We start from the raw sequence: 24,836 nt of genomic DNA on the forward strand, positions 1-24,836 counted from the left end.
CCCCTACAGTAAACCATAACGCTTATCTTTACGGTGATTTCACCATGTTCATCCTACTTCAACAACATCTATGCCTTTGGAGGGAGAATATAAGGACTCTTCATTCCCTGTCACCACAAGGGTGGGGCAGGAGATGGCTGGGAAGTGTCATTCCACTGCTACAAAATACAACCTGTCCCTGCACCAAATTTCCTACTGCCATACCTCTGCTACATTGCGTTATATTAGACTATTATTAACTCTAGAACCAGTGCTTCTTTGGAAAAAAAGATGTGTCCCAGGAAACTATCTTTCACAGATGCCTTATTCCTGGTTGCCACCATTCATAAGGACAATCGGCCCTTCATTCCATGCATGGCAAAAGCAGCCCATTTCTCCAAGCAGATGCCAACCGGACCTGAGGCCAACACAAGCAAACTGCTCAGGTTTACTTACATCTCTCACTTTCGTTCTGTTCTGCAATGGTCTCCTCCAGGGCGACCGACTTTGGCTTTTTGTCCTGATTTCCTTTCAACCTTTCCCAGTCGGCTGGGCTGAATTTGCACATCTCGGAGTCTTTGGTTGCTGGGTGGCCACCTTCTCTTTCTTTCATCTCCAACTCTGAGAAGCGCATCATTGCACGCTAGAAAGAGAACGGAGATGGAAAAAAAAAAAAACAACACCTTACCATAAAAGCTATTTCATTTGCCTTATCTTAAAGGAAAGTATTTTCAAAGAAAAGTGCCCAAAACCAACCACAGCTTATGAGATGTAACTCAGATATTTTAAAGTTTAACAGATAAAACTTAAGAGTATCTATATATAAGTAGTCACACATTCTTTATTCATAAAGTCATGTGTATATAGATATATATGCGGTGTGTATGTATATCCACACATACACTATTGCATACAGACAGACATTCTCTTTTGAAGGTAAATAAAACAAAACAAAAACACAACGCAAAGAAAATAAAACAAAAACACAACAGAAAAGAAACAAAATACACAATGAATAAAGACGACCATGGCCCACAAACTTCCCTTTGTATATTTGGAAACGAAATTTAACTCAAAAGGTTTATGTAAGATTCTAGTAATAAAAATTTGAAGAACTGACCTCACAGTAAGCAGCGGGTAGACATAAAATACTGTCCTCTTGTAATCCTTCCATCTATGTAATTAAAATGGGCACTCAATGGATCATTTAGATAACTTCATCCATTTTTATAAGCATAAACCAATTTTTTTCTTAACATTGCAAAACAATTTGGCTTTATTCATCTTTTAATTAAAAGTAAAATATCTTAAGGAAATTCCTATACAACATCTATCATAATTCACTAGCAAGTTAAATACATACTCTATCCCTTTAAGCAATCTTTTTTCTTTTTTTTTCCTTTCTTTTTGGTGAAAAATTTGCATGAATCCCACAGACATGCGGCTGCTACACATCTCTACCAGGTATCAAGTAAGGCATTCTAAGCAGCACTTCTAGGTATATTTGCTATCTTACAGGCAGAGAAATCAAAGCAATTGATAGGTAAACGTCATGCAGTCTTTAGATACCCTTCACAATAATTAAAACATCGGTTATCAGCAATTGAGTGGAGTTCCCTTATAATCTACAGAATAACTTAAAGCATCCAGACACGCCTCAGTGCTACCACTCACGTTCTCTTACTGGCCACATTGCATACATTCAAAATACCACAAGCTTCATTCACCAAATCTGCCTGGTGCCCTGCCCTACCATACTCCCCCAATCCTGTTTACACATTAAAAAACTGACAACTGGTAAAGTAACTGAAATTCAGGTGGGGGGGGCTCACCTGCAATGCCCGTTGCTCCCGGCTGAGCTGACTGGAATCTGCATACAGTTCGGTAGTGACACATTTGAATCGGTCACCCACGTAACCCGCTGAGTTGGCGATTCTCTTTGCCAGCTTAGATGGCTTCGGTTTCAGAACTTTGCCATCATTTGATTCGGCCTCATCAGCTCCATCTTTGGTATAGGTGGGGGTCACGTCCACACTTGGTGGGGCACTGCCCACACAGAATGGTTTGGGATCCTCTTGGGTTTTACCAAAAGTTACAGCAGGGCCATCGCTCCCCAGAGGTGGCTCCAGGAATGGAGTCGAGACTGGCAACCCTAGGTTCTCTTTGTTGGTACCTGCCAGAACACTGTCCTTGCTTACGCTGAAGACTGGCTGTTTGAAAGTATAAGTTTCATGGAAGTCACTGATGCGCCCCAACTCCTCTCTCAGGGCGATGAAATCACGGTGCTGCTGCAGGGCCGGCTCAGCTGAGGGCTTGGGGGGCTCAGCGCTCTGGCCAACACTCTCTGCTGCAAAGCTGGGTTTGGACATGTTTGTGTCAGTTTTAGCATCTGGTTCTTCTCGGAGAAGGTCTACGTAGACAAGCTTGTCGCTTTTGACAACAGTTTTCCCTTGATTCCAGTTGGGGTTCGGCTTTAGGTTCTTGTCGGTGGTGACATCTGGATGTAACTTGGCGCTGCTAGTTTCCAAAATCTCAGAAAACCGATTCCGGAGGGTTGGGTCCTCGTAACGGGCTCTCTCATGGGACCGGGATCTCCTCTCTGGTTTCTCCTCTTTAGTGATCTCTATGGGTGTGTGTGGTATCAACATGGGATGCACCATGCCCAACCCCAGGGCATCTTGGTAGGTCACAAACTCTGGACGGCCGGTGGGCAGCCCATAGGGCAGTCCAGGCTTTGGGGCAAGGTGCCCAGGAAACAGACTGCCATTGGGTAACAAAACTGGGTGAGGGTAGACAGGTCCTTTGCCATGTAAGGAGAGGGGACTTACAGCAATGCCCTCGGGGGCTGGGTAAGGGAGGTAACTCCTGGGGTAGGGAATTGGTGGGGACCTGAATGCCTCATTTGGAGACAGAAATATAGAGCTTGGTGGAAGGCCGTTCTCGTTTGCTTTGAAACTCGGTTCTGGGTTGCTGGCTTTGGCGCCCTTGCTGCTGGTGCTGCTAGTGTGCTTGGCAGGAGTGGCCGGGGGCTGGCCCACGTGCTGAATAACGGATGGTGTGGTTTCTACGGAGCTCCTGCTGGTTTTGGTGCCATCTGCATTGGCATTGGGGGCGGGTGATGCAGAGGCTGGGCGGCCCGCACTCGACACCGACCCTGAAACGTTAGTGATGACGGCATCGGTGCCGCCCATGCGCGGGCATGATGAACTCCGCTGCTGTGGTATCGCCCAGTCCAATGCCTTGTTTTTCAGCGACATGCTTTTGCCATTGTTCTCTTCGTTAGGACTTGGCCCAGGCACCACCCAGGATGAGGGAGCAGTGCTGATGATTTCAGATCTATAGATAGCACAACCATTTCCTGGAGGAGATAGTGTTTCTTTTGGAATCTCACTTCCGGAGAGCACTAAGCCACTTCCAGCCCTGCTGTGAACCAGGACCGTGGGAGCCATCTTTTTCATGTGGTCGGCTTTGGAAGCATCTACATCCACCACTTTAGAAGACAAGTCTAGTGGCTTATCTGTGACGTCTTTGGTAACGGTCTGCTTCTCTAACAGAGGAGGTGAGCTGCCGTCTTTTCTGTCTTGAACCGCTGTCTTCCGGGCATGCCCGGGCACTGGCTGGGCACCTTCGCCCCCTTCCGGAGCCTTGGGATACTTGCCATTGGAGAGCCTGGCCGCGGGGAACTCGCTGCTAACTGTCATGTATGGCTTCGACAGGGCAACTGAAGGAGAGGTGGAGATCCTGGCATAGTGCTTGTGGAACTCCGAGTAGGTGTCTGCAGCAGGCTGGGTGGGAAGGTGGACTCGGGGTGACGGCCGAGGCGAGGGGGGCAACAGGAGAGCTGTGTCCCCCGGCAGGCCACTGGTGACCGCCTTGGCAGAGGGAACCCTGGGCTGCTTACTGTTCTGGATGTGAGGATAGGCATGGGAATCAACAGGATTCCCAGGGCTGACGCCCATCTTCCACGGGAGGCTTTTGTCTGCGCAATGGACGAGAGGTGGGATGGCTGGGGAGGCCGAAGGTGTCGAGAGCCTCATGGGTGATGCCAAGGACGATGGGATGTGGGGACCAACGTAGTGAGGTGGCGGCAGGTAGAGAAAGCGCTCCCCATTGGTACAGACTGGAGAATACAGCGGCTGGGCCAAGCTGTAGGACTGCTGAGGTAGCAAGGCCTTGTACATGTTCAGTGAATACTTATTTGGCGAGTCAAGGAAAGGGTAGATGGCTGGCGTGGCACCCTCCATGTAAGGATTGACCCAAGGCAGCCGCAGATAACTAGCACCATTGATGTTGAGAGGGCTCTGTTTGTCGCTGGCAGGCCTGTCCAAGCCCAGCGCTTCTGCTGTGGCTACAGCACTTTTTTGTATTCCAGGCGGTGTTTTGTATATAGCACTGAAGCCATTTGGGGGTTTTCCAGAGACGGCAGAAGCCTCCACTGTCTCGGGTGTATTCGGTTTGAACTGCATCTCTGGATTTCTTTCCGAAGAAAACCCAAGGCCACCTAGAGTGCTCGTGGCAGCCTCCCGACCTTTCTCTGAGCCCAGTCCACACAAGCTAGAATAGACGATGTTTCCGGGGACCCGGAGCCCTTCCCGGATCAGGCCAGTGCGGTCCATGCTCAGTGCTGCCAGGCCATCGATCCTATGGGCCGTGCTCGCATCCACCTTTGCAGAAGAACAACACGGGTGTTACTGGGGCACTCCTTCAAGGCAGCAGCACCCAAAGACACTGCCAACTAGTTCAACATGCCATCAGCCTTAACATTCAAGCAGAAAGGGTTAAAGACAGGCTTCCGGGGGGGGGTCTGTTTCCCCTCCCCCTTATCCAAACCCCTTTGCTGCCTACCTTCTCACCTCTCAACTAGTATCCTGGAAGCAGGGAAAACATTGGTCCCTTTGGATTGGAGGCCCATACATTAATTCAGTCATCTATTAAGTCTGAAGATTTTGGCCAGGCGCAGTGGCTCATGCCTGTAATCCCACCACTTTGGGAGGCCAAGGCTGGCAGATTGCCTGAGCTCAGGAGTTCAAGACCAGCCTGGGCAACACGGTGAAACCCCATCTCTACTAAAATACAAAAAAATTAGCCAGGTGTGGCGGTGTGCGCCTGTAGTCCCAGCTACTCGGCAGACTGAGGCAAGAGAATTGCTTGAACCCAGGAGGTGGAGGTTGCAGTGAGCCAAGACTGCGCCACTGCACTCTAGGCCGGGCGACACAGCGAGACTCTGTCTCTAAAAAAATTAAAATTAAAAAATAAAAATAAAAAAGTCTGAAGATTTTTACCTTCTCAGCAAAAATTCTTTGCTACAACTAAGACACCAACTCCAAAACTCTCAGCATCACCCTCATGGGGTACAGAATTCACACTAACCCTCCCTGGGCCTGTCAGGCTAGGGGGTGGGTGTTCACTTCATTTCCCCTGGGTGCAGGAAGGCATGACTTAACAGAACAAGAAACAATCTTCGATGGGACAACAGGAACAGAGGACTTTAGCAGCCTCATTTCTAAATCAATAAAGAGGCCATGGGTCAAACTGTGGTTGTGTCTTTTGACTTCCTCTCCCTTGTGTCTGAAGTGACAGTCCTGTGTTTTGTATTTTACTGGAAAGGTAAACCCTAAGGGGCTACTTGGAGGCTGGAAATTTATCCAGCTGGGAGCACTGATGTGGCATCTAGCTTATGGAAGAAAAGAGAGTACACATCCCACCAGTCACTAGGGGACAGGGACATGTGTGGCGAGGCAGGAAGGCAAGACTGGAAGAGCTTGGGTGGGGGCCTTGTCCTCTCGCAGAGGCCTCCAACTCAGCCCTGCTCTGAACTGCCACCCCTACCCCATTCCCCACCCTTTAAAGGCATGCAAATTAATACGATTGATTACAGATCACTGATATGGAGATATGGCATCAACAGAAGCTATTAATCTCTTACCACGTTGTGGTTCAAGGGATTCTCTTCCCTCAGTTCCAGTCTGGCTTTTGAAGCGTCACCATCATTTACAAGGATTTTCCTATTTAAAAGGATATACCAAACTTCATGAAAGCATTCCTCACTGAATCCATCTTTCACAGATCTCCCCAGAACAGACCAGTTTCTACTAACCCAATTTTTAAAACTGTCCTTAATCCTCCGCCCCCACCAGCTGTCAATGGCCCATATTGAAAGTTGCCCCCAAATGGTGATTCAACTTGACCAGGAAAAACAAAGGAAACACAAAGCTTTCATGTGTGAGGACATGAATCACAAATATGATGTCCCCAAGGTAGGTAAGCCAGAAATTAAGCACAACCACTTCTCCCTCGAGATCTTTTTCTCTAGAGGCCAAGTAGGCCAATCAGAGCTCAGCTGTCCCAGCCAACCCTTATAAACTCTCCTGGAGGGTAGACATGAAGTGGTAACACAGCCAAATACCAAAGGGGGCTGGAAGGCTGGTCGTGTCATCAACCACTTCCGTGTTACCCAGGAGGGCAGGCTTCCAAAACTTTTTCCACAACAAAGTTAGGGACCATGTCCTACGAAACTGGTTTCCATGGTGATAAAAAAGCCATATTTGACTGCCTTTGTCAAAATGACAGGGGGATACACACTAGTATCATACAAATGTCAGCCGTTCCAGGCTGAAGAGGAAGTTGCACATCTGTGCCAGGCTGCTGCGGCTGCCCTGGGACTTGTTATCAGAGAGCATCGATAAAGAAAGTGCTTGGTGCCAACTTCCAAATCCCCAGGATAAAAATCGCTGACAAGCGGCAGAGGAAAAGTTTCCTCATTACCCCGAAGAGCAGCTTCAATCATCTATTGCTTAGCTGCCTCCACCCCACAACTCCAAAATTACTGATTAGGAAGCATAACAGAGCTGTCTGACGACCAAAAGCAGGCGCCAGTGGCCTCTTGGAACAGGCAGCAGAGGACAATGAGAGATCCTGGGCTTCAATGAAGGAAAAGGGTGGCTCTCTCCCCGTTTATTACTGAGCAAACTATTTGTTTTAAAAGCACATAGAATGCTGCTCCACCTGGGCCCACACTCCTGACATTTAGAGTTAAAGCAGCATATAGACTGGGATTAATTCTCCTTCATAAATATGAAATAATAAATTAAGGACGAAAGTGCACTGAAAGGCCGCTTTAGGGGCTAATCTTTTAAAGGGCGGCAATGCTTCGCTGAGCCAGGTTGCCTGTTAAAACTGTAAATCAAGAGCGGCCTACTAGGCGGGAAGCTCTTTCTCTCCCACCCCTTTTGGGCCCACGGTGGCTGTGAGAAGGTGAGGGGGGCTTCAGCATGGGCGTGGGCTCCACTCAGGAGCGCGGGAAAGTGGCCCATGCTCCCCTCAGGCCCGGCCCAGGTGGGCGCATTCACCTGTCTTCGCTCGCCCCACACATGCGGACCCTCTCGCTGTTCATCCAGCTGTGAACGTTCCCATACAGGGGGGTTGCTGAGAGCATGTCGTCTTCCGGGATGGCAGCTTTGCTTCAAGCGTCTAGTCTGTTAAAAGGAAGAAAAAAAAAAATCCCAGGAGGTTCAGTAAAAAGGAGAGCCAAACAGGGCGCTAGAGAAGGCCTCTTTCTAGGTGATTCATACAGGATGCAGATCGGGAAGGCAGGCTGTGCCTGCTGTCTACAGTGGTCTGGGAGCCAAGGACAGACACCTGATTCGAAGGGACAGCGGAGGGGCATGCAGCTTCCCTGGTAGGAGGTGCTGGGGCTGGGGAAGAAGTTTAATTCGAAACAGGCAGCCTCATCCAAGGCACAGAACACATCCAGGGAACACCACAGCACCCACCCACTCCCTTTCCTCTGAAAGTGTACAGTGGTCATTCATTCTTGCCACTTGTTAAAGAAGGTAAAGAAGAAGACTTGATTCAACAAGGGGAGGCTCTGGCAATAGGTTCAGGGATGCTGCATCACTGGGAGGCACACAACTGATCTTTCCTGGGGCCAAAAGGGTGCAAGAAGGGTGGAAGGCACCACATTGAGGTGAGCGGCAGGTCCAGATCTCAAACTACCTGCATTTCTAGGGCTCAATTTCCAAGGCCATCGTGTGTGCAACTTACAGATCGAGTGTGAAAAAGAGTCGGTGGGCTGGTGAGCCACCCCACCAGAGCCCTGGATTAGATTAAGCAGCTAACCCGGGTGGTTTTGCCTGGTAGCTGCAGAGAGAGGCGGCTGAGTAATTCAATGACGCCTGCTCGCTGGGGACGAGAAATCATTAGCGAGCACAGAAGTCTTAGCAGCCCTGGCTGATGGGCTCCAAGCCGCTGGCACATGGGGAGCCGGCAGAAGCCACCCATTTTCCATGTTCCGGGAGCGGGAGGTTGCCAAGGCAAAAGGAGCTCAGACCACCTCCCACCCCCCTTTACCTCCTCTGCCCACCGCCCCCACCCACATCACATTCTAGTTTGCTGCATGAGTGAAGGGTCAGAACAAGCTGCATTTTATTAACAGGATTATCACGGCGCGTGATTTATCCTCGTGCAGGATTTTAATTGCTCTTTGGAGGTTGAGCCGTTTCTTTTGACTGCGCTTCAGCCCATATCCTGCTGTTAAATGCTGGGTTAATAAGTAGGGGAGCCTTTAATGCCTGGGACCGATGGCCCTCGGCAATTCCCTGCTCACAAACACATCTCAGTGTCCCTTGTCCAGACCGGCCATGGCATTTTTCCACGGGACCCAAACCTGGGTGTGAAATAATTGGTGTGCAGATCATCAGGGGAACTTTTTTCTCCTCCCTCACACACCCACCCACACAGTTTCCGAAAGCCCAAATGTTCCCTAAGTCGACACATTTCCTTTGTTAGCAGGAAAAAATATGCAAATGCTTGCTTTTACACTTTAGCACACGGAGCAGACTGCCAGGTCGGTTGGGTTGGAGGCACCAGGTCCAGGGACTCTTCTGTGAGAGTGACTGAGGGTGGGAGTTAAGGGGACACCTGGGGGATGGAATCCCAAAGCCGGTCTGTACTTCCTCATTTCTTTGTCCTAACTAGGTTTTTTGTCCACCAGCATCCCCCATGGGCCCCCATCCATAGAACAACGTCTGTTAATCAAAATCCACAAGCACCGACACACCTCGTATAGTTAGAGCTCAACAATGAGGCTGGAAGAGAGGTAAAGGGCCCAAGAAAAAGGCAGAAATCTGCAGAGGCAGCAGGCATGATGGGGTTCTGGAAAGCTATTTCCCTAGGAAGGGTCTCCAGACAGCGGCTCTTCCAGTGGACTAGCCACAGCGCCCCCAAAAGACTGACTCGGCTGTTGGGGAAGGTTCTATAAGGGTTCGTGGGCTTTTCTTCCATCTTGCAAATACACAAATCAAGTGGGGAAGGCCACCACTAGTGCTGGGCAGACCACAAGGCACATTCAATGCAGTGGCAGTGTCCCCTCTCCGGTCCCTGCTGCCCTTTCTAACAAAAGGAAGACATTCTGGGTAGGATAATAGAGAAGGTGGAGCATCATTCCCCGGTGCCAGTGTGTCCCGGTCATCGGGCTGCAGCAGCGGGACTGCACCATGCCATCCCCTCACTATGGCATGATGAAATACAGAAATTACATCATGAGCCAAAGGGTCACTCAACCAAACCCCCAAGAAAAGGATGAGGGAATAAGTGTGTGCCTAATGAACCTCAATCTTCTGGTGTCCCCATTCTTAAAAATTGGCCTCCCCTTTAAAAAAGCTGCCTCTGGCCGGGCACGATGGCTCATGCCTGTAATCCCAGCACTTTGGGAGACCGAGGTGGGTGGATCACCTGAAGTCGAGAGTTTGAGACCAGCCTGACCAACAAGGAGAAACCCCATCTCTACTAAAAATATAAAATTAGCTGGGTGTGGTGGTGCGTGCCTGCAATCCCAGCTAGTCGGGAGGCTGAGGCAGGAGAATCGCCGGAACCTGGGAGGTGGAGGTTGTGGTGAGCCAAGATCGCACCATTGCACTCCAGCCTGGGCAACAAGAGCAAAACTCAAAAAACAAACAAACAAACAAAAAACCTGCCTCTTACCCTCCTCCCTTAAGTAGACACCTTATGCAAAGGACCTCCCAGCACCTTCGGAAACAGAATCATTATACTGAGGCCCAGCCCCGAAAAGGCCAGCAGCTGCTTCCCTTCAAAGGGCCTTTCTTCAGCAAAGGCCACCTGGACTTAGCAGAAAGGTGACTGCGGTTTACAGGCACCTGGGCCTACTGGGTGCTTTCAGAGCATCTCCCCTTCTCCAGGGCTCCTCCTTTGGGGCTTTCCATATTAATGGTGCACAGATAAATGATACCAGCCATCAGAACGAAGTGTTCTCAAATGCACAGGGTCAGATGGAGGGTTGAGGCTAGCAAAGCGGTTCACTGTCGTGTGTGTGTGTGTGTGTGTGTGTGTGTGTGTGTGTGTTGGGAGGGAAGGGGTGGAAGATGGGGCTGAACATAAAAGCAAAAGGGGGGAACACATTGTTGGGTCCTGCTGTGGACTTATGCACACACGTGCACGCACGCACGCACACGCGCACACACACACACACACACACACACTTATAATCTTTAGCTGCCCCATGAACTTTTTGTGAACTGTTTAAAAGTGGAGGTCTGTTGAACAAACAGCGGCGCCACTGCCAGCCATAATTTCATTGCAACAAGCTAAAGACTTTTAACTCTTCGGGTTCCTGGCCAAAGATGGAGAGGAGTGGAAAGGGCCAATGAGCAATGGCCCTGGCTCGCAGGAGGCCCTCCTCCTGGGTGACAAAGAGCAGTCCAAACCCACAAAAGCAGGGATCTCCTTTGCAAAGGCCATACGGCTCACACCAAGCCTCTACTGAAGAACAGGGGTCACCATTACCTACACCCCACCCTGGTTTCTCTGGCATGTACAACGAAGGGGACATTGGAGTAAGAAACAAAAAGAGACTGGGAGGCAAAGTATAGGGACATCGAACTTCTAGAAACTGCTGTTGAAATAGCTGGGGCCTTTTTTACCTCTAAGGCCAAGTGCTTCGAAACTGATGTTGCTGACCCTTGGCAACAGAACACTGTGGAGAGGGCAAATGACTTGATTTCAATGACAAACAGTGCCTCAGGGTGCTTTGCAGCTATAGATGAAGTTCGTTTGCTTTTATTTTTCAATGCCCACCTCCACCCCCCACTTCTTCCAAATGCAGGCTATGCTTCCAGAAGTGCCAAGATGTGTGAAATCACTCATGAAAAGCACTTTACAAGCACCAACCTGTTCCACTGTGAGCTGCGAAGCTGCACCTTGGATCTGGGGTTTAACCCCTTTTTCTAGTAGTGGAGAGAAGTGGGTAAAGGTGCTGGATAGGGATGAAGAGGAAAGACAGCTGAGAAGAGGTCAGATGGGGAGGATGTGGGTCTCTAAAGAACAGACTAGGAACTGTTCCAGCTGCCTGCTGGAACACCCAGGGCCAAGTGGAGAGACCTGGCTTGCGAGAAGCAGGCATGCACACTGCATACTGCGTGGTCTCCAGCTCTTAGCACCAAGGAAATGGAACGCATAGGAGAGCTTGGGTCACCCTGGACAGACTCTGAGTAGTCATTCGCTCTTCAGCCAAGGGTTATGATGAGAGCACCTGAGCTTGGCCTAGACACCGGGGAGAAGGCCTGATTGGCAGAAGGGGGGGGGTCAGAGGGACCAAGATCATAAGCAATCACTCCAACCTTGGCATCCCTGAGTAGTGGCACACCCACCCTCTGTGAAAAGATGTGAGGGCAGACCACAGGTCCCAAGCCTTGGCCCCTTTCCTTCCCCCCACCCCACTAGGGCCACTTTCCACTGCCCCCACCCTTGAGGCGCCGGTCAGTTAAAAGTCTGCACATTACACTTGTCAAGTGGCACTGAAAATATGGAAAGCATGGCCACCAAACTAACTCTGCTCACGCCTCCCTGCTGTCCACACAGGCATTGAGGGTGGCCCATCTTGGGGTCCTTTCTTGGGATCTCTCTCACTAGGTTCCCCTTGCCCCCACCCGCAGCTATCCAGCAGTTAAGGGCCAGAAGAACTGGAGAGGTTCGCAAGGGCTTCCAGCTCAGGTGGCCAGGCAGGCATTCCCAGCCAGTGTGCTGGGATCCTCTGGCAGAGGACTCTTCAGGGGAGGGGTCTCGCTACTGCATGGCTGGTTCTCTGTGGAGAACATGGTCACCACAGCCTCCCGGCTCCCACCCTCACTCACCGCGTGTCTCTGGGCAGGTGGCTGAACCTCTCCAACCTTGGTCCCCTCTGTAAATATTTGGCACTGTGTTTTCCAAAGGATTAAGCTGCACTATGGACTTGAGTTTTGCCTGGCAATAGCTGGTGCTGGCCACGTTTAACCCCGCTAAATAGTATCCAACTCCACTAAACATACTGTGTAATAGGCCTCAGAATCACAGCACAGTTTCTTTGGGGCAGTACCACCTCATCCTGCGGGGGAGGCTGAGGCAGCAACAGAGAGGGGATCAGAGCAGGGAGGGACCTTCAGCAGAATTGTGTAGATTTTACAGAAGCCCAAAGCTCACCACCCGCCAGCCCTTCCTGGGGTTGCTCCAAACAGACTGCGTCACAGCAGCAGCGCTGTGCTCCGGGTGTCAAGGAAGGGAGGGGTGAAAAAGTTCCTATTTTAGGATGTGAGGGGTAGGGGTGGGGTGTGAGGGTGAGAGATGAGAAGAAAAAGCTCTTCCGGATGTGCAGTGTGGGATGGGTCCTCCGGGTCTGCTGGAGAGTTAAGAGACCCCAAGGTTGCCCCCCAGGTCCCTGGGAGGCAAAACCGCAGGCTTCCAGGGGTGTGGTCGAGGGAGGTGGCTGGCCCGGTCCCAGCCCCTCCCGACCCCCTCCCCCGAGAGAGTTGGGGGTGGGGGAAGTGATCCAGCCGGCCCAGGTGCTGCCTCTTGGCACACTCCAAGCCACAGCCGTAGCCGTAGCCGTAGCCTGCAGGGGCGTCCCCGCCCACACTTCCAAGTTTTGCATTAGTAAGTGGGAGGGGGAAGGGGAAACTCGCCGGCCCAGACCATTCCAGCACCCAGAACCTTCCCGGCCTCCTCCCGGGGCGTCGGGGTCTGAGCGGAGAGCCACCTGGGCTGGGAGTGAACTTGGCCCCGGCGAAGAAGAAAGGGGGAGGGGCGCCCCCTCCCTGGGCTGAGGCGCTTCAGCCCGGAGCGCGATCGGTCGGCAACAAAGGGATTTTCTCTCCCACCACACACAACCGTGCTGCTCGGGGCTCGCCCGCTCCTCCTCGCCGCTCCTCGGCGGAGGTCCCAGCGCGCGGGGCCGCACCACGGCACACACTCACGCCCTCGCGGCGCGCCCCCGCCAGGCCTTCCAGGAACTCCAGCAGCCTCCCCGGAGGCGGCCCGACCTCCCCAGTTCCCGACCCTAGGTAACCCCTCGGACCCTGCGGCCTGGCACGCTCTCCATGGTGCCCCTTCCCGAGGCCCCGCCGCACCTTCTCTCCCCATCAACGAATCTGACGAAAAGAAACTTTGGGTGGGCGCAGGGAGAATCCGAGACCTCCCGGGAAACGCCGCCGAGCCCACCCGGGGAATGGGCACGGCAGACCCCTCCTCGCCATCGTTCTGGGTTCCCTTCCGATCATACTAGAGCGCTGCTCCTCTGGACGCTTCCCCTTACAAAGATGTGAGCCAAGTGTCGCCTACTGTAATGTGGGAGGGGTGCGAATCTCGGGCGTTGGGGTCTGGGGTGGAATCTGCAGGGGTTGACCCTGAGGGTCACTGCCGAACCTGGATTGCCCGCTACACTCCCCTCCTCTAGGCAGAGCCCATGGCCCGGGGTCTGGTGCCCCCAACCTGTCTCTCACAGAACAACGGGGGACACTTGCCCTTCTCCCCGGATAATCTGTCCAGGCCACCCCACCGGCTTTTTGTTCTTTTCACTTTCCTTCATGGTTTTGCCACAGGGGGAGTCAGGAAACCACGTGTGTATTCAAGAGAGGGCGAATTTAGAAACAGGTGTCCCTTCACAGGAGGCCACCCGGCAACAGAAACCCAAGTCAAAAGCCAGGAATCCCTCCTTACTCTCCTCTCTCCACGCAAAAAGAAACCACTTGCCCCCTTTGATCTACTCCCTGCAGAACTGGGTCCCCACTTGGGAGTCTACACAACCTGGGGGCAAATCCAGAATAAATGTTCCACACCATGCCTCCAAAGGCTGTGTCAATGCACTTTTGTTTCCACCAGGGCTTTGTAGGAGTAAAACACAAATGCCGTCGCCGCCACCCCCCCCCCCACCACCACCACCGAAGGGAACAAGCTATACCGTAAGGCTAATAACAACAGCTATCATTAGTATACACAGGAAGCACAAAGGAACTTTTAATGCATAAAAGATGTGTAAAATGCAGGGGTCCTGCGATCTGCAAGCGAGTCTCTCACTGATTGTGCAGAGCCTGGGAGTCCCAGAAAGGCTGGGATGAGGGTCAGAGAAGGAGAGGGGCACCCACTTTCTTTACAAGGAACAATAGGAATCCCATGTCTGCTACTCAGTCATGGAACTCAGAGCACCCAAAACAAAGCCATGGAACAACTGCGGTATAGATGGGGGCCCATGAATTTTTGTAGCTGTTCAGGGCTTAATTACTCCTCCTTGATCCGTGGGACTAGACACGACACCGCCAAGGTTAAAATGCCCCGAACAGCGCCGAGCAGATGTGAGCGAGCTGGCAGACGCGCAAATGAGGCCTGCCTTGGAGCACGATAACAAGTGACTAATACATTGCATATCGTTGAAAGAAAATTATTTTTCTCTAATTTGCATTTGCTTGGGGGAAAAAAGCCAACGCGAGTCCCTCCTCACATGCACAAGTCTAATCCTGGAAATACAGCCCGGCTGCTTTAAGAGAGCTGGAAGGAGGGAAAGACTGCCAGTGTTTTGGCGTTGCAGGCTTGTTTATCTTTCCGCCTTTCCTCCAAGGCGAAACTCGTTTTGCAAGCAACATTCCTACAGAAAATGGCACACGTCATAAAAAGAGACCAATTTATAGAACTGGCACCGAAGTTCATGTCTCACTCCAGAAGCATCTCCCAGCTCCCCATCGGAAACCCAACTAGATGTAGAAGTCCATGTTAAAACTTAGAGAGTAGACTTAGGGAGGGGAGGTGCTGGGGGGGGACAGGAGAGAATGAACTAGATTTGCAGATATCCTGTAGGCTGTACACCCAGAGACCAAAGTCAGCCCTAAATGATCTTCCAAAACCCAGGGAGGACCAGGCAGGTGCCAGAGCTTGGAAGGCTTCAACCTTGGGACTCATGGGGGAGAGGAGTGAATTTTTACACCCAGCTTGCCCCAGGACGGTCCAGAGGCAGGTCCACATTCTTGGCCATCCTAAGTCCACCTGCTTGGGCCAGCCACGAACCTCCAGGACTGGCCTAGTGGGTAACTGCCGCCACCAATGCTCTCCCTTCCCACCCTGGCGCCTCTCTGCAGGGCCTGGCGGGGTACCAGGAACTCAAAGAAAGCCTGTTGCTGTGGGCATCTAGTTGATGAAGTCAGAGTAGGTGGTGCTGTGGGCAGGCTTCAGGACGGCACCTTTGCGTGCTGCAGTTGAAGGCAAATGTGCTCTTGAAAACAGGAAGGCTTGGGAGAAAAGGTTAAGGGATGTGGGTAATCAAAAGCCAATCTGACCTCCTTTCCCCCCAAAATACACCCCCTTAGGGTACTGAACCTGCACACTTGCATTTCCAAGCTGGAAACAGTGTCGAGTGCACAGAACACAGCACCCGCCTGTCTCTAACTTGTCTGAATAACAGGGCCATTTCAGAGGGGAACAACGGCCTTCAGAGCCTCTGCAATTTCCAGAAAGCTTTCAGTTAATAACACATTCTTTCCAACAAGCTTACTTAGGGCTGAAAGTTATTTTCCCAAATCTTAAAAACTCTGTCACAAACAGCTAAGGACCCAGTTCGACGGATCCTGGCCAAACCCCACCAACACGGTGACACTCACGGCCCCGTGGGCCTTCTCCCACCACCTCTGCCTCACCACAAGTTCCCTAAACCACAACATACAAACCATCCTGCACCCCACCCCAATCCTGGGAAGTCATAAAGATGTGTGTTGGGGATGGAGGGCGGGTGTGCCGTGGAGCTTTCTCTCATCTGGGGATGCGCTGGCCAGAAACTGGCCGCCACCTCTGCAGCCTGTCCACGGGCCTGCATAGTGAGTGCTTTGTGTAAGTGCTGAGGAGGCGCAGCGCTGCTCGCGCGCCAACAGCTGTCACATTATTTGCACTCGCTGTAAACAGCCTTCACATTCCCCCCTTACCACATAGTTAAAGCCAGACTAACAATCCACAGTTAGAGATCAAACCAACAACAGCAGCATTGTGTCTGCCTTTGCTGCCTTCGCACCAAGCCCAGCAGCTGGCAGGTTTCTCCGGAACAAGGGACCCCTTCTCCCCCTACCCCTCCAGGCTCCAGCCAAGGCTAGCCAAGGAAGCATGCGTTTGTCAGCGCTGTTTGTTAAAGCAAAAGAGCACCGCCATTTCGCAGAGATTTCCGTGTGGCTCATCAGCCCTCTCCGAGAGTTGACTCCTGGAAGCTCGAGGAAGCATCACGAGAATAGAGGTTGTGGAGACTCGCAGGGTTGGCTTCCATGCTCAGCAAAGTGGGGTCTGGCCCGGCTAGGGCCGGGACAGGGAGGTCTGCCCCTCTCCATGCCATGTCACAGAGGCCAGACAGGTCTGCGCTTTCTGCAGCCCTCAGCGGAATGCCTCCTGTCTTTCGGAAACTGCCCAACTCACTGAATACTTACTGGCCACCCCACTGATCAAAATGTCTCCTTTATGATTTTTGGTTAAGTTGAACATTTCCATAATCGTCATTATTAGTGCAAATTACACGCCTAATCGGTCCTTAAATAGATTTTAATTAAATAAGCATACAAGGCTCATTTTATGACTTAAGAAAGGCATTACTTTTCGTTATAAACTTTCCACCAGGATATAGAATAACGATAGCAGACAAATAATTATTCTTTGAAAATCACCAATAACCGATGGGCAGAGTATCATGAAACATACCTTGTTTTACCCTCTGGAATCAAAGCTGAGACCAGACATACCACAGCTGTACAACTTTCCTCCTGGGATGGGAGAGAGGATTTCTTCCTCCAAAACACTATGTCTGTCTTCCTTGTGGCCAGTAGAAATAAACCCCCAGTGCTGCTTTCCCTACCCATCTGATGAGATTTCTCTAGTTGATGTCCTCTAGCAACCACTCCTCCCCCACCTCCATCCATTTTCCACCCCTTCGCCTGCTTAGAGTCCTGGTGCAAAGCAGGCAGGCTGTGCTTGTTAAATGCTGTGTAAAATGCTGTTAATAAAATAATAAATACAAAGGATGGAGGCTGCTGGTTCCACGGGTGTTTTGACTGGAAATGCCTTGGCACTTGTCATGTGTTTATGGGAGGGCAGACAACGCTAGGATTTACATAGTTTGGACATTTCTGTACTTCATTTATTCTTTCCTAAATGACGTAGGCCTCGAGCTATTTCAAGTTTGCATTTGTACAGAACTGTTAAATGCCTAGGAGTTTCTCTAATTAAACCAAGTTTAAAATCAGATCCAAAGCTGGAACATACACTCAGACTTGCCCAACTCCACCTTCAGCCTCGGTGGCTGGAGAAAACAAACAGATCCTCGAAAACAATCAGTCCTCCTCGAGCTCCCCACCTTCACCCCCCCTCCAGGAGGGCCCCTAGGGCAAAGGTTAAGGCGTCTCTAGATTCCAAGCCCTGGCCCAGGCTACACACTGAGGCAATCACTGCAGTTAGGCGCATCTTGTCCATACACTACCTTTAAAATCGTGCGCTAAAATCGGGGGGGGAAACTGCTGGCCTGGTAAAACCCACTGTTCACAAAACAATGTCAGCAAAGGCTGTAAGGCATTCTTTAGAGAGGGACCAGGGATTCGTGCCTACTGAAGCTCTTTCAGCACAAAGGCTTTTAGGGGAAGAAGGGAAAAAGAGGGAGGAGGAGGGGGGAGAGGAGGAGAGAAAGGGAGGGAGGGCTCCTGTTTCAGAGCAGGCATCCCCTGAGAGTCAAGAACCAAGTGTAGCTTCAATCAAACACTGACTTCCCCTCTGGGAGTCGAGTAGGAAACCTGATCACAGTAGCTTACTACCAGCCTGGATCCATACAGATCTGGTTTTCTTCTCATGCTAGTAATTTTTAAAAATACATATCGATATAAAAGAAGCAATCCCTGGCAGACTTTATCGAAAACCACATTGAGCCCTCATAACATCCGGACTTAATCCCTATCAAACAAACCACAGCACCTCTGGTCTCTGCACCAGGCCACCCCCTCTCACCTCTTCCAACCAGGTCTTGCCCCTCTAGACACCGTGGTTCCCCCCCTGAAATAATGCCAGGAAGTCTTGCCAAAGGGTACCTAGATGCCGGTTCTGAAATGAGTTCCTAACCATATAATGATCCCACTTGGGGGTGGGGGGGAGAAGCAAGTCTTTTCATATGGAATCCTTTAAAAGGCAGAATGCAAACTACGGTAACAAAGGGAAAGAGGAACCCAGGAAGGTGGACCTAGAATACCCTCGTAGGGGAGATTTAATCTGCATCCTTAGGTCCCAGGACACAGGCCTAGCAAGTCTCAGGGGGTCTCAAGGGCAGCAGGGAATGGAGGAGCAACCTATAGGAACATGACAAGTCATTCAAAGCAATTATTCATCCTTGGGGCCTACTATGTGCCAGGCATTCTATTTAGATCCTAAAGGTGGATAATTATTCCCAGTCTTACAAATGAAAAAACTTACTGGGGCTCAAAGGCCATAAATAACTTGCCCCCAAGGTCACACAGCTAGTAAAAAATGGGCCACGGTCAAACTCAGTCCTGGAGTTGCGGAGAGGAGCCAATTATTGGTCTAATTGTGCCATTTGAAATTCTGATTTTCACATACTGTCTCCTCTGAAAAGCTTCCTTAGGCCTTATGTACCCATGAACGAGATAAAGAGTGTTTAACACCTATGTTACTTGGTCTACAGTGAGCCTCGAACCCAGTTTCTCCTATATCTAGTCATCTCCTGGTCCACTCCAATTCTTTCACCATTTCCCTCTACATCTTACAAACCTCCATACACTGTTATACCCCGGTGTAAGGCCAATGCTCTCAACAAGCCTCCCCTTTCCCTTCCTCCAGTACCCCAGAATAGTCAGGGGTAGGCGGGTCGACTCCTTTCAGGTCTCTGGGAAAAGTGCTGACTACTGGTACTAGGAGCTAGGCTTGCTACCCCAGTTTTGCCACATAAAGCAATAAATCAAATTATCTAGATAGAGCAAAAGCCCTTTGGAGGGAGCTCCTCCATCCACCTTTCCTAGGATTTAAAGGAAAAACCCTAGGGAACAAAGTAGTGTGGGAGAGGGAATTAAGATGGAAGACGCCAGCAAGATGTTCTATTGGGCCAGCTAGAGTCCCCCACAAAAGCGCAAGCCGGGAGATAGGCTATCTTGTCCTTTCCCCAACCTTTCTTTACAGAAGCGGCCAGCAGTAAACCTCAGGGCCCAACATCCCCTCCCCACCCTATCCCCAATTTCCGGGTCTGCCCCAGGCTTTCAGGTGCTCCGGGAACTACCTATACCCGCAGAGCCTGCCAAAGCCACCTCCGGCTCGGCTCGATGGGTACAGGCAGGGGTACCGGACACTCGGGCTTCCCGGCCCTGGACTGGTTACTCCTCCAGACGCTGAAGCTCCGGATGTGCGAAATGGCTCCGCAGTGCGACCGGGTGTGCAGGGGCCTCGGCGGCGGGAGGGACGGAGGGGAGACGGCGGCGCCGGGGCGCTCACCCGGCTAGCCAGCCGAGCACGCCCCCGCAGGCCGGCCGCCCCTGGCTGCAGGCCAGCCCTCTGCAAGTGGCGTTCTTTCTCTTTTTTAAACTTTCCGGCCTTGGCGAACGGGCAGGGTTTCCAGCCCTCCCCGGCCCCCACCCAGTTCGGGGAGGGGCGGGGCGGGGCGGGGCGGGGCGGGGCGGGCCCTCCTAACCCCTCCGGGGAACCTATTGCCCCCAGTCCCGGGCACCGCTAGACGGCGGCCAGGGCAGATGCCTTGCTCCACCCCACCCCACCCCCGCCTACTTTGGCCACCTGGAGAGGGCGGCTTCCCGAAGCGATCGCCGTCCAGCCAAGCCTGGGACCGCAGCGTCCGGGGAGGAACTCCCTACAGCGCCAACGGTCCTGGCCTGCCCGCGGTGCGCTCTCTCCGAAAGGTCTAACGCTCCGGGAGGGGGGAGGGGAGAGAGAGCAAGGCGAGAAGGGGGGGACGGGCTGCTTTTATTTATTTTTTAACTCTTCGAATGCAAGAGGTTTTTGGTGTCCCTAGCACGACTGCGAGCGCCTGGCCAGGCAGAACAATAGAAATGGAGGGGGGACGCCGGAAATGATGCTAGAAGACCCCTATAACCCTGTAAACTTCTCTAAGTTCCTATTAGCATTGAAAGATCCTAGTGACTTCAGTGCAAAATTGTCTTTTTATAACTTTTTTCCTAAACACATTCCTCCTCCCCACATGAAATCACAAGGGCAAAGATCGCTTCCAAAGTTGTGACCTTCCGAGGCTCCAGGGCTTCTCACCTGCTCTGCCCCTGGTACCCTGACCTGACTCAATCCCATCCCCCAACAGTTCCCCTGGTTTGCACCTAGACAATAAATTTAGTTTAATTTAGCTTCCGGTCTTTAATTTTAGCAGGTCTCCTTTTTGCATGCAAATCAATATGGCAATTACCATCTAAAAGCTCGCCCAGCCCCGGGTCAATGTAAATTGATCATTGTCCGCCTTCCACAAAATAACATCGGGAGTCTGTGGTGCATAATGAGATTATACTGGAAACTGTCTTTTAGATCACAAATTATTTTTTATGCTGTCAGGATCTTCTCCGAGTGGACTTCCCCGCTTCTCTAATCATGGAGAGCCGAGCCCGTGGGTGCCGGCTAGGGCAGACACAGCTCTAAAACAGTGACGGAATGAGGACCCCCGTTTCTGAGACCCTCGATTGTAAACACATGGAGGTGAGCTTGCGCCCCAAAAGGGAGCCTTCTACAGAAATATCGCAAAAAGGCGTCGTTAATGAACTCCACCCAACAAAAAGTAAGATATCCCTTCCTGAGGAACACGTTGAGGGCAACCAGAGAAAGCCGTCGGGCAGGGCTGGAGACCAGTGGACGCCCCCGGCCAAGTGAGCGCGACGAACGCGGCTCGGCTACCACCCGGGCGGCTGGGGGGAGACCATTTACTCCCGCCCCGGCGGCTTCTCCTGGCTCCACCACCTAGGCCTCAGCAGCACGTCCGGTTTTGCAAACAGACGGAATCCCGTCGGCCATAAACACTGGCAAAGAAGCCGGGGCGGGTCAGGGCCGGCCCAGGCCTCCCCACCCAGCTCTGGGCGAGGCCCCCACCGGGCCCGATCCAGAAGATGGGCTGGGGCACCGAGGCAATAAGGAGGCTCCTCTTGACCCGCAGCACTGCTTTCTCCCACCCATCGGCGGCCCCCAGGGCACAAGTGTGACCTCGGGGCCTAACAAAGGGCCTTGTGAGCTCCTTTCGGCCTCGGGCCGGAGGGAGAAGGGTAGGGCGGGGCAGCCGAGATGGACCCACGAAGTTCCCCGCCCCGCCGTGCCTCTCCGAGTCCTCCGGGCCCGGTGTCCTCGAGGAAACCACCGGGGTGGCATTGCCAGGGCTGCCCGCAGCTCCGGAGAAACGTCCTGCGGGCTCCAAGCCTCCCGCCCAGCGCGACCCGACCCTGCCCCACTCGGCCCGGCGCGGGCTCCACCCAAGTGCGGTCTTCCCAATAAAAGCTGGAATTCCCGGCTGGGCTTAGACAAAGAGGGACCGCAGCAAATCGACGCCGCGGGCAAGCCATACCCTAGCCGGAGTTTACGTGCCCGTCTGGGGTCACCGAGGCGCCTGCTAATCCACCCAACACAGGCTGTCCCCGCCACGGTCTCCTCCAGAGAAAAAAAAAAAAAAGAAAAGAAAGAAAGCATACCTCCCTTTTATTACTCCCAGAGGCCGCACTTCTTCCTGTTCTCCTTCCCAGCCCACTGAGGCCCTGCTCCACCTTAGCAAATTGGACCCCAGCAGTGCAACAGCCATTCCCCCTGACCACAAAGTGGAAAGCTACCCCTCTTGTGGCTACACGATCCAGCCACTCAAGGTCAGGAACTCAAAATCTCTTCAGAAAGGCTCCTACCTGCTCATCACCAACCCGCTGCCCACTCCACCTCACCCCTAGAAGGGAAACTATAACCAGAGATAATCCTAGTTCACTGCACACCATCCATCCTTTAGGCTGCTAGCTTGGCCCTCAGTTTCCTTCAAGCCAAAGATACATTATTTCATTGTGAATAAGTGTGCGAATGTGGTTGTGTGGTCCACTCTTCTGTACCCAAGTCGGTCTCACTCATTCGGCAGGAAAGTCTTCGTCAGGCATTGAGGAGTGTTTGTCATTCAGCCTGTGTATCTAAGCATGGATGTATGCATATGAATGCTTTTTGTGTTTCCAAGTGACCCTCTTCACACCTTTAAATGGACTATTGTCTCTGGAACGCACTTACAGAAATTCTGCCCCAGTTTCCAGCTCAACAAAGTCTGGGATTTTTCTCTCAGAATATCGCTATACATCTCTGTATTTGCATACCCATGTTTACATTCCCCTTGGCCAGTTCTTTATCTCTTATGTATCTCTTGTTCCATTTGGGCATCGGAGCCCAAGTGTCTTGATCTGTCTCACCACATGTCATTCAAGCGCACATCTTAATCTGAGCATTCCTACTACTTCCATTCTTCTTGCTTTGCCTATAATGTGGCTCTTTCCCAGGCCAGACCAATATGGGTTTGCAGTTTAAATGTAAACAGAGGATCCCTTAAGATCACAAACTCTTAAAGAAAGGAAGAGGAGGGAGAAGGAGACTGGAATGTTAGTAATGAGTTATTTATGTATAGGGTAACCCATCCGCCCATTTCAAGCTCTAGAAAGAACTAGATAAATGTCTGCAGAGGTGTATTAAAATTTTAGACCAATTTAATATTAGCCCCATATATATATATATATATATATACACACACATATATATATACACACACATATATATATACACACACAAATGATGGATCTCATAACACATCAGTGTCCAACTCCTTTTTGGAGGCTGTCTCCTTGCACATATCTAACTCCTCACAAGTTCCTGGTTAAAAGTGTGTCTATTTATATAGAGACAACTCAAAGACCGCTTTGCTCTCTTCAGTGCATACCTGTACATGCTGGCAGGGCATTTCAGGCTCAGGTCCTTGGCCTGCAGCAGTCATGGTCAGAGGCCCCACCCGACTACAGCTATGTGTAGACCTTCCCGTCCTTGAACACCCGCATGAATTCTCTTTGGGAACATTGAGTCTACATCTGTCTTCCAAACTCAGTTTTTAAAGTGAGGGCGTTCATTGTGTGTGTTCACAGCTCCCCGACTGAGAACTACCTGGTCAAACTAGATCATCTAGCAGCTGCTTTTGGTTTGTGGAAGAATCGAGCCCGATGCACCAAGATGTGACCGTGCACACATAAGAGAAAGGAAAACCCTAGGCCCAGACTCAGCTCCTCCCCACTGCGAGCTACTCTGCCTCCAGGAATTTCCACTAGGCTCTTTGCCCCCCTTTCCCTATTACACTACCCCACCACGGCCTTCAAAGGGTTAAGAGAAACCCCCACGGCCTTCCCTCCACCCAGCTCGCTGGGCCCGGAGGCTAGCTCGCTCACTCGCAGCTCACGGAGTCTGCTGCGGTCTCCGCGCCCCCCCGCCCCCCCAGTCCTTCAGCCGGGAGGGAGCCTGCATGCCTGTCTAGACCGATCTATCACCGGCACACCAACAACACCCGCGAGAGCGCGGAGACCCTGCCCAGGTCCCCCGGCCCGCACGGTTCACGGCGGACAGAACCCGGGGAGCGTGACGGCGCCTGCGGGGTGGGGGTAGGAGGCCCACAGGCGCTGGCCGCTCCGAGCGCACCACGGGTCCTCTCCAGCTCTGGCCCCCGGCGCTCCCACCAGCCCGGCTGCCGGGGCACAGTCACAGCTCCGCGCGCTGGGCAGTCCTATTTTTATCTTGTCTAATCCTAAACTGGGCGGGGAGCACAGGCGTCGTGCTTAGAGAACAAGAGATAGGCGCGGGAGGCGGGGAGGAACAGCCAGGCAGCGACGCGAGCGGGAGCGAGTTAAAGACACAGTGGAGGCGACCGCGGGCAGGAAGAAAGAGCGGGCTGCGCGGGCCTCGAGGCGCCGCACGCAACGCGCCGCCCCGCGAAGTTACACTCGCTTCCCCGCCGTCCCTCGCTACCGGCCCCTCCCCACTTCCCAGCGGCGCTCCCCGCAGCCTGGACAGCGAGGCCCCGGCCTGTGTGGGAGGCGGAGGCCAGGACGGCCCTGCAAAGGGCTGGAGAGAATCGCTAATGAGCTGTGCAGCCCATTGATCCGGAGAACACTTCCTAATTAACTCTCAGTCACCTACTGGTGACAGCGCCTCAAAGGACAGCGCTGGGGCCAGCCGAGCCCCAGCCGCGACTTGCCGGCCGGGCGCCTGCTGCCCAAAACCCGCGCGCTCCCCCAAACACCTCAAGGCAATTGGTGTGCGTGGCGGTGTACACCCGCACACTGAAGGCCAGCCTCGGATTAAACCTGGATGGCATATTAATCATCGCCTCCCCCCCCACTCCGCTCTACGCGCTGAAACCGTGCCCAAAATAAACACGAAAACCAACACTGCAAAACCCACACCAGATAACAGGTCGAGAGTGGAGTGGCCAGGGTCGAGGAACGAGCGTATTCCCTAAGTGTCCACGTACAGGAGTCTTTGAAGCTGACAATTAAAATGCCTTCCACGCAAGCAATTCTGTTGGC

The 24,836-nt window shown here is 52.2% G+C and overlaps 1 protein-coding gene across 26 annotated transcripts in view; it reads right to left on the minus strand.

Moving 5' to 3' along the window:
• BCOR (BCL6 corepressor) overlaps positions 1-24,836 on the minus strand; it is a 127,552-nt gene that overhangs the window by 20,669 nt on the left and 82,047 nt on the right. For 18 of the 26 annotated variants that reach the window (XM_024240830.3, XM_063721376.1, XM_024240833.3 and 15 more), the window contains exons 2-6: positions 7,329-7,454; positions 5,906-5,984; positions 1,812-4,643; positions 1,100-1,153; positions 436-622 (exon numbers count right to left, since the gene is read on the minus strand). In XM_024240830.3, coding sequence (XP_024096598.2) covers positions 436-622; positions 1,100-1,153; positions 1,812-4,643; positions 5,906-5,984; positions 7,329-7,414 — 3,238 coding nt within the window. In that variant the 5' untranslated portion in view covers positions 7,415-7,454. The remainder of the gene's footprint in view (positions 1-435; positions 623-1,099; positions 1,154-1,811; positions 4,644-5,905; positions 5,985-7,328; positions 7,455-24,836) is intronic. The other 8 variants (XM_063721380.1, XM_063721372.1, XM_063721379.1 and 5 more) reach the window with 1 other exon arrangement.

The sequence above is a fragment of the Pongo abelii genome, chromosome X (genome assembly GCF_028885655.2).
Source record: "Pongo abelii isolate AG06213 chromosome X, NHGRI_mPonAbe1-v2.0_pri, whole genome shotgun sequence".
Lineage (NCBI taxonomy): Eukaryota > Metazoa > Chordata > Mammalia > Primates > Hominidae > Pongo > Pongo abelii.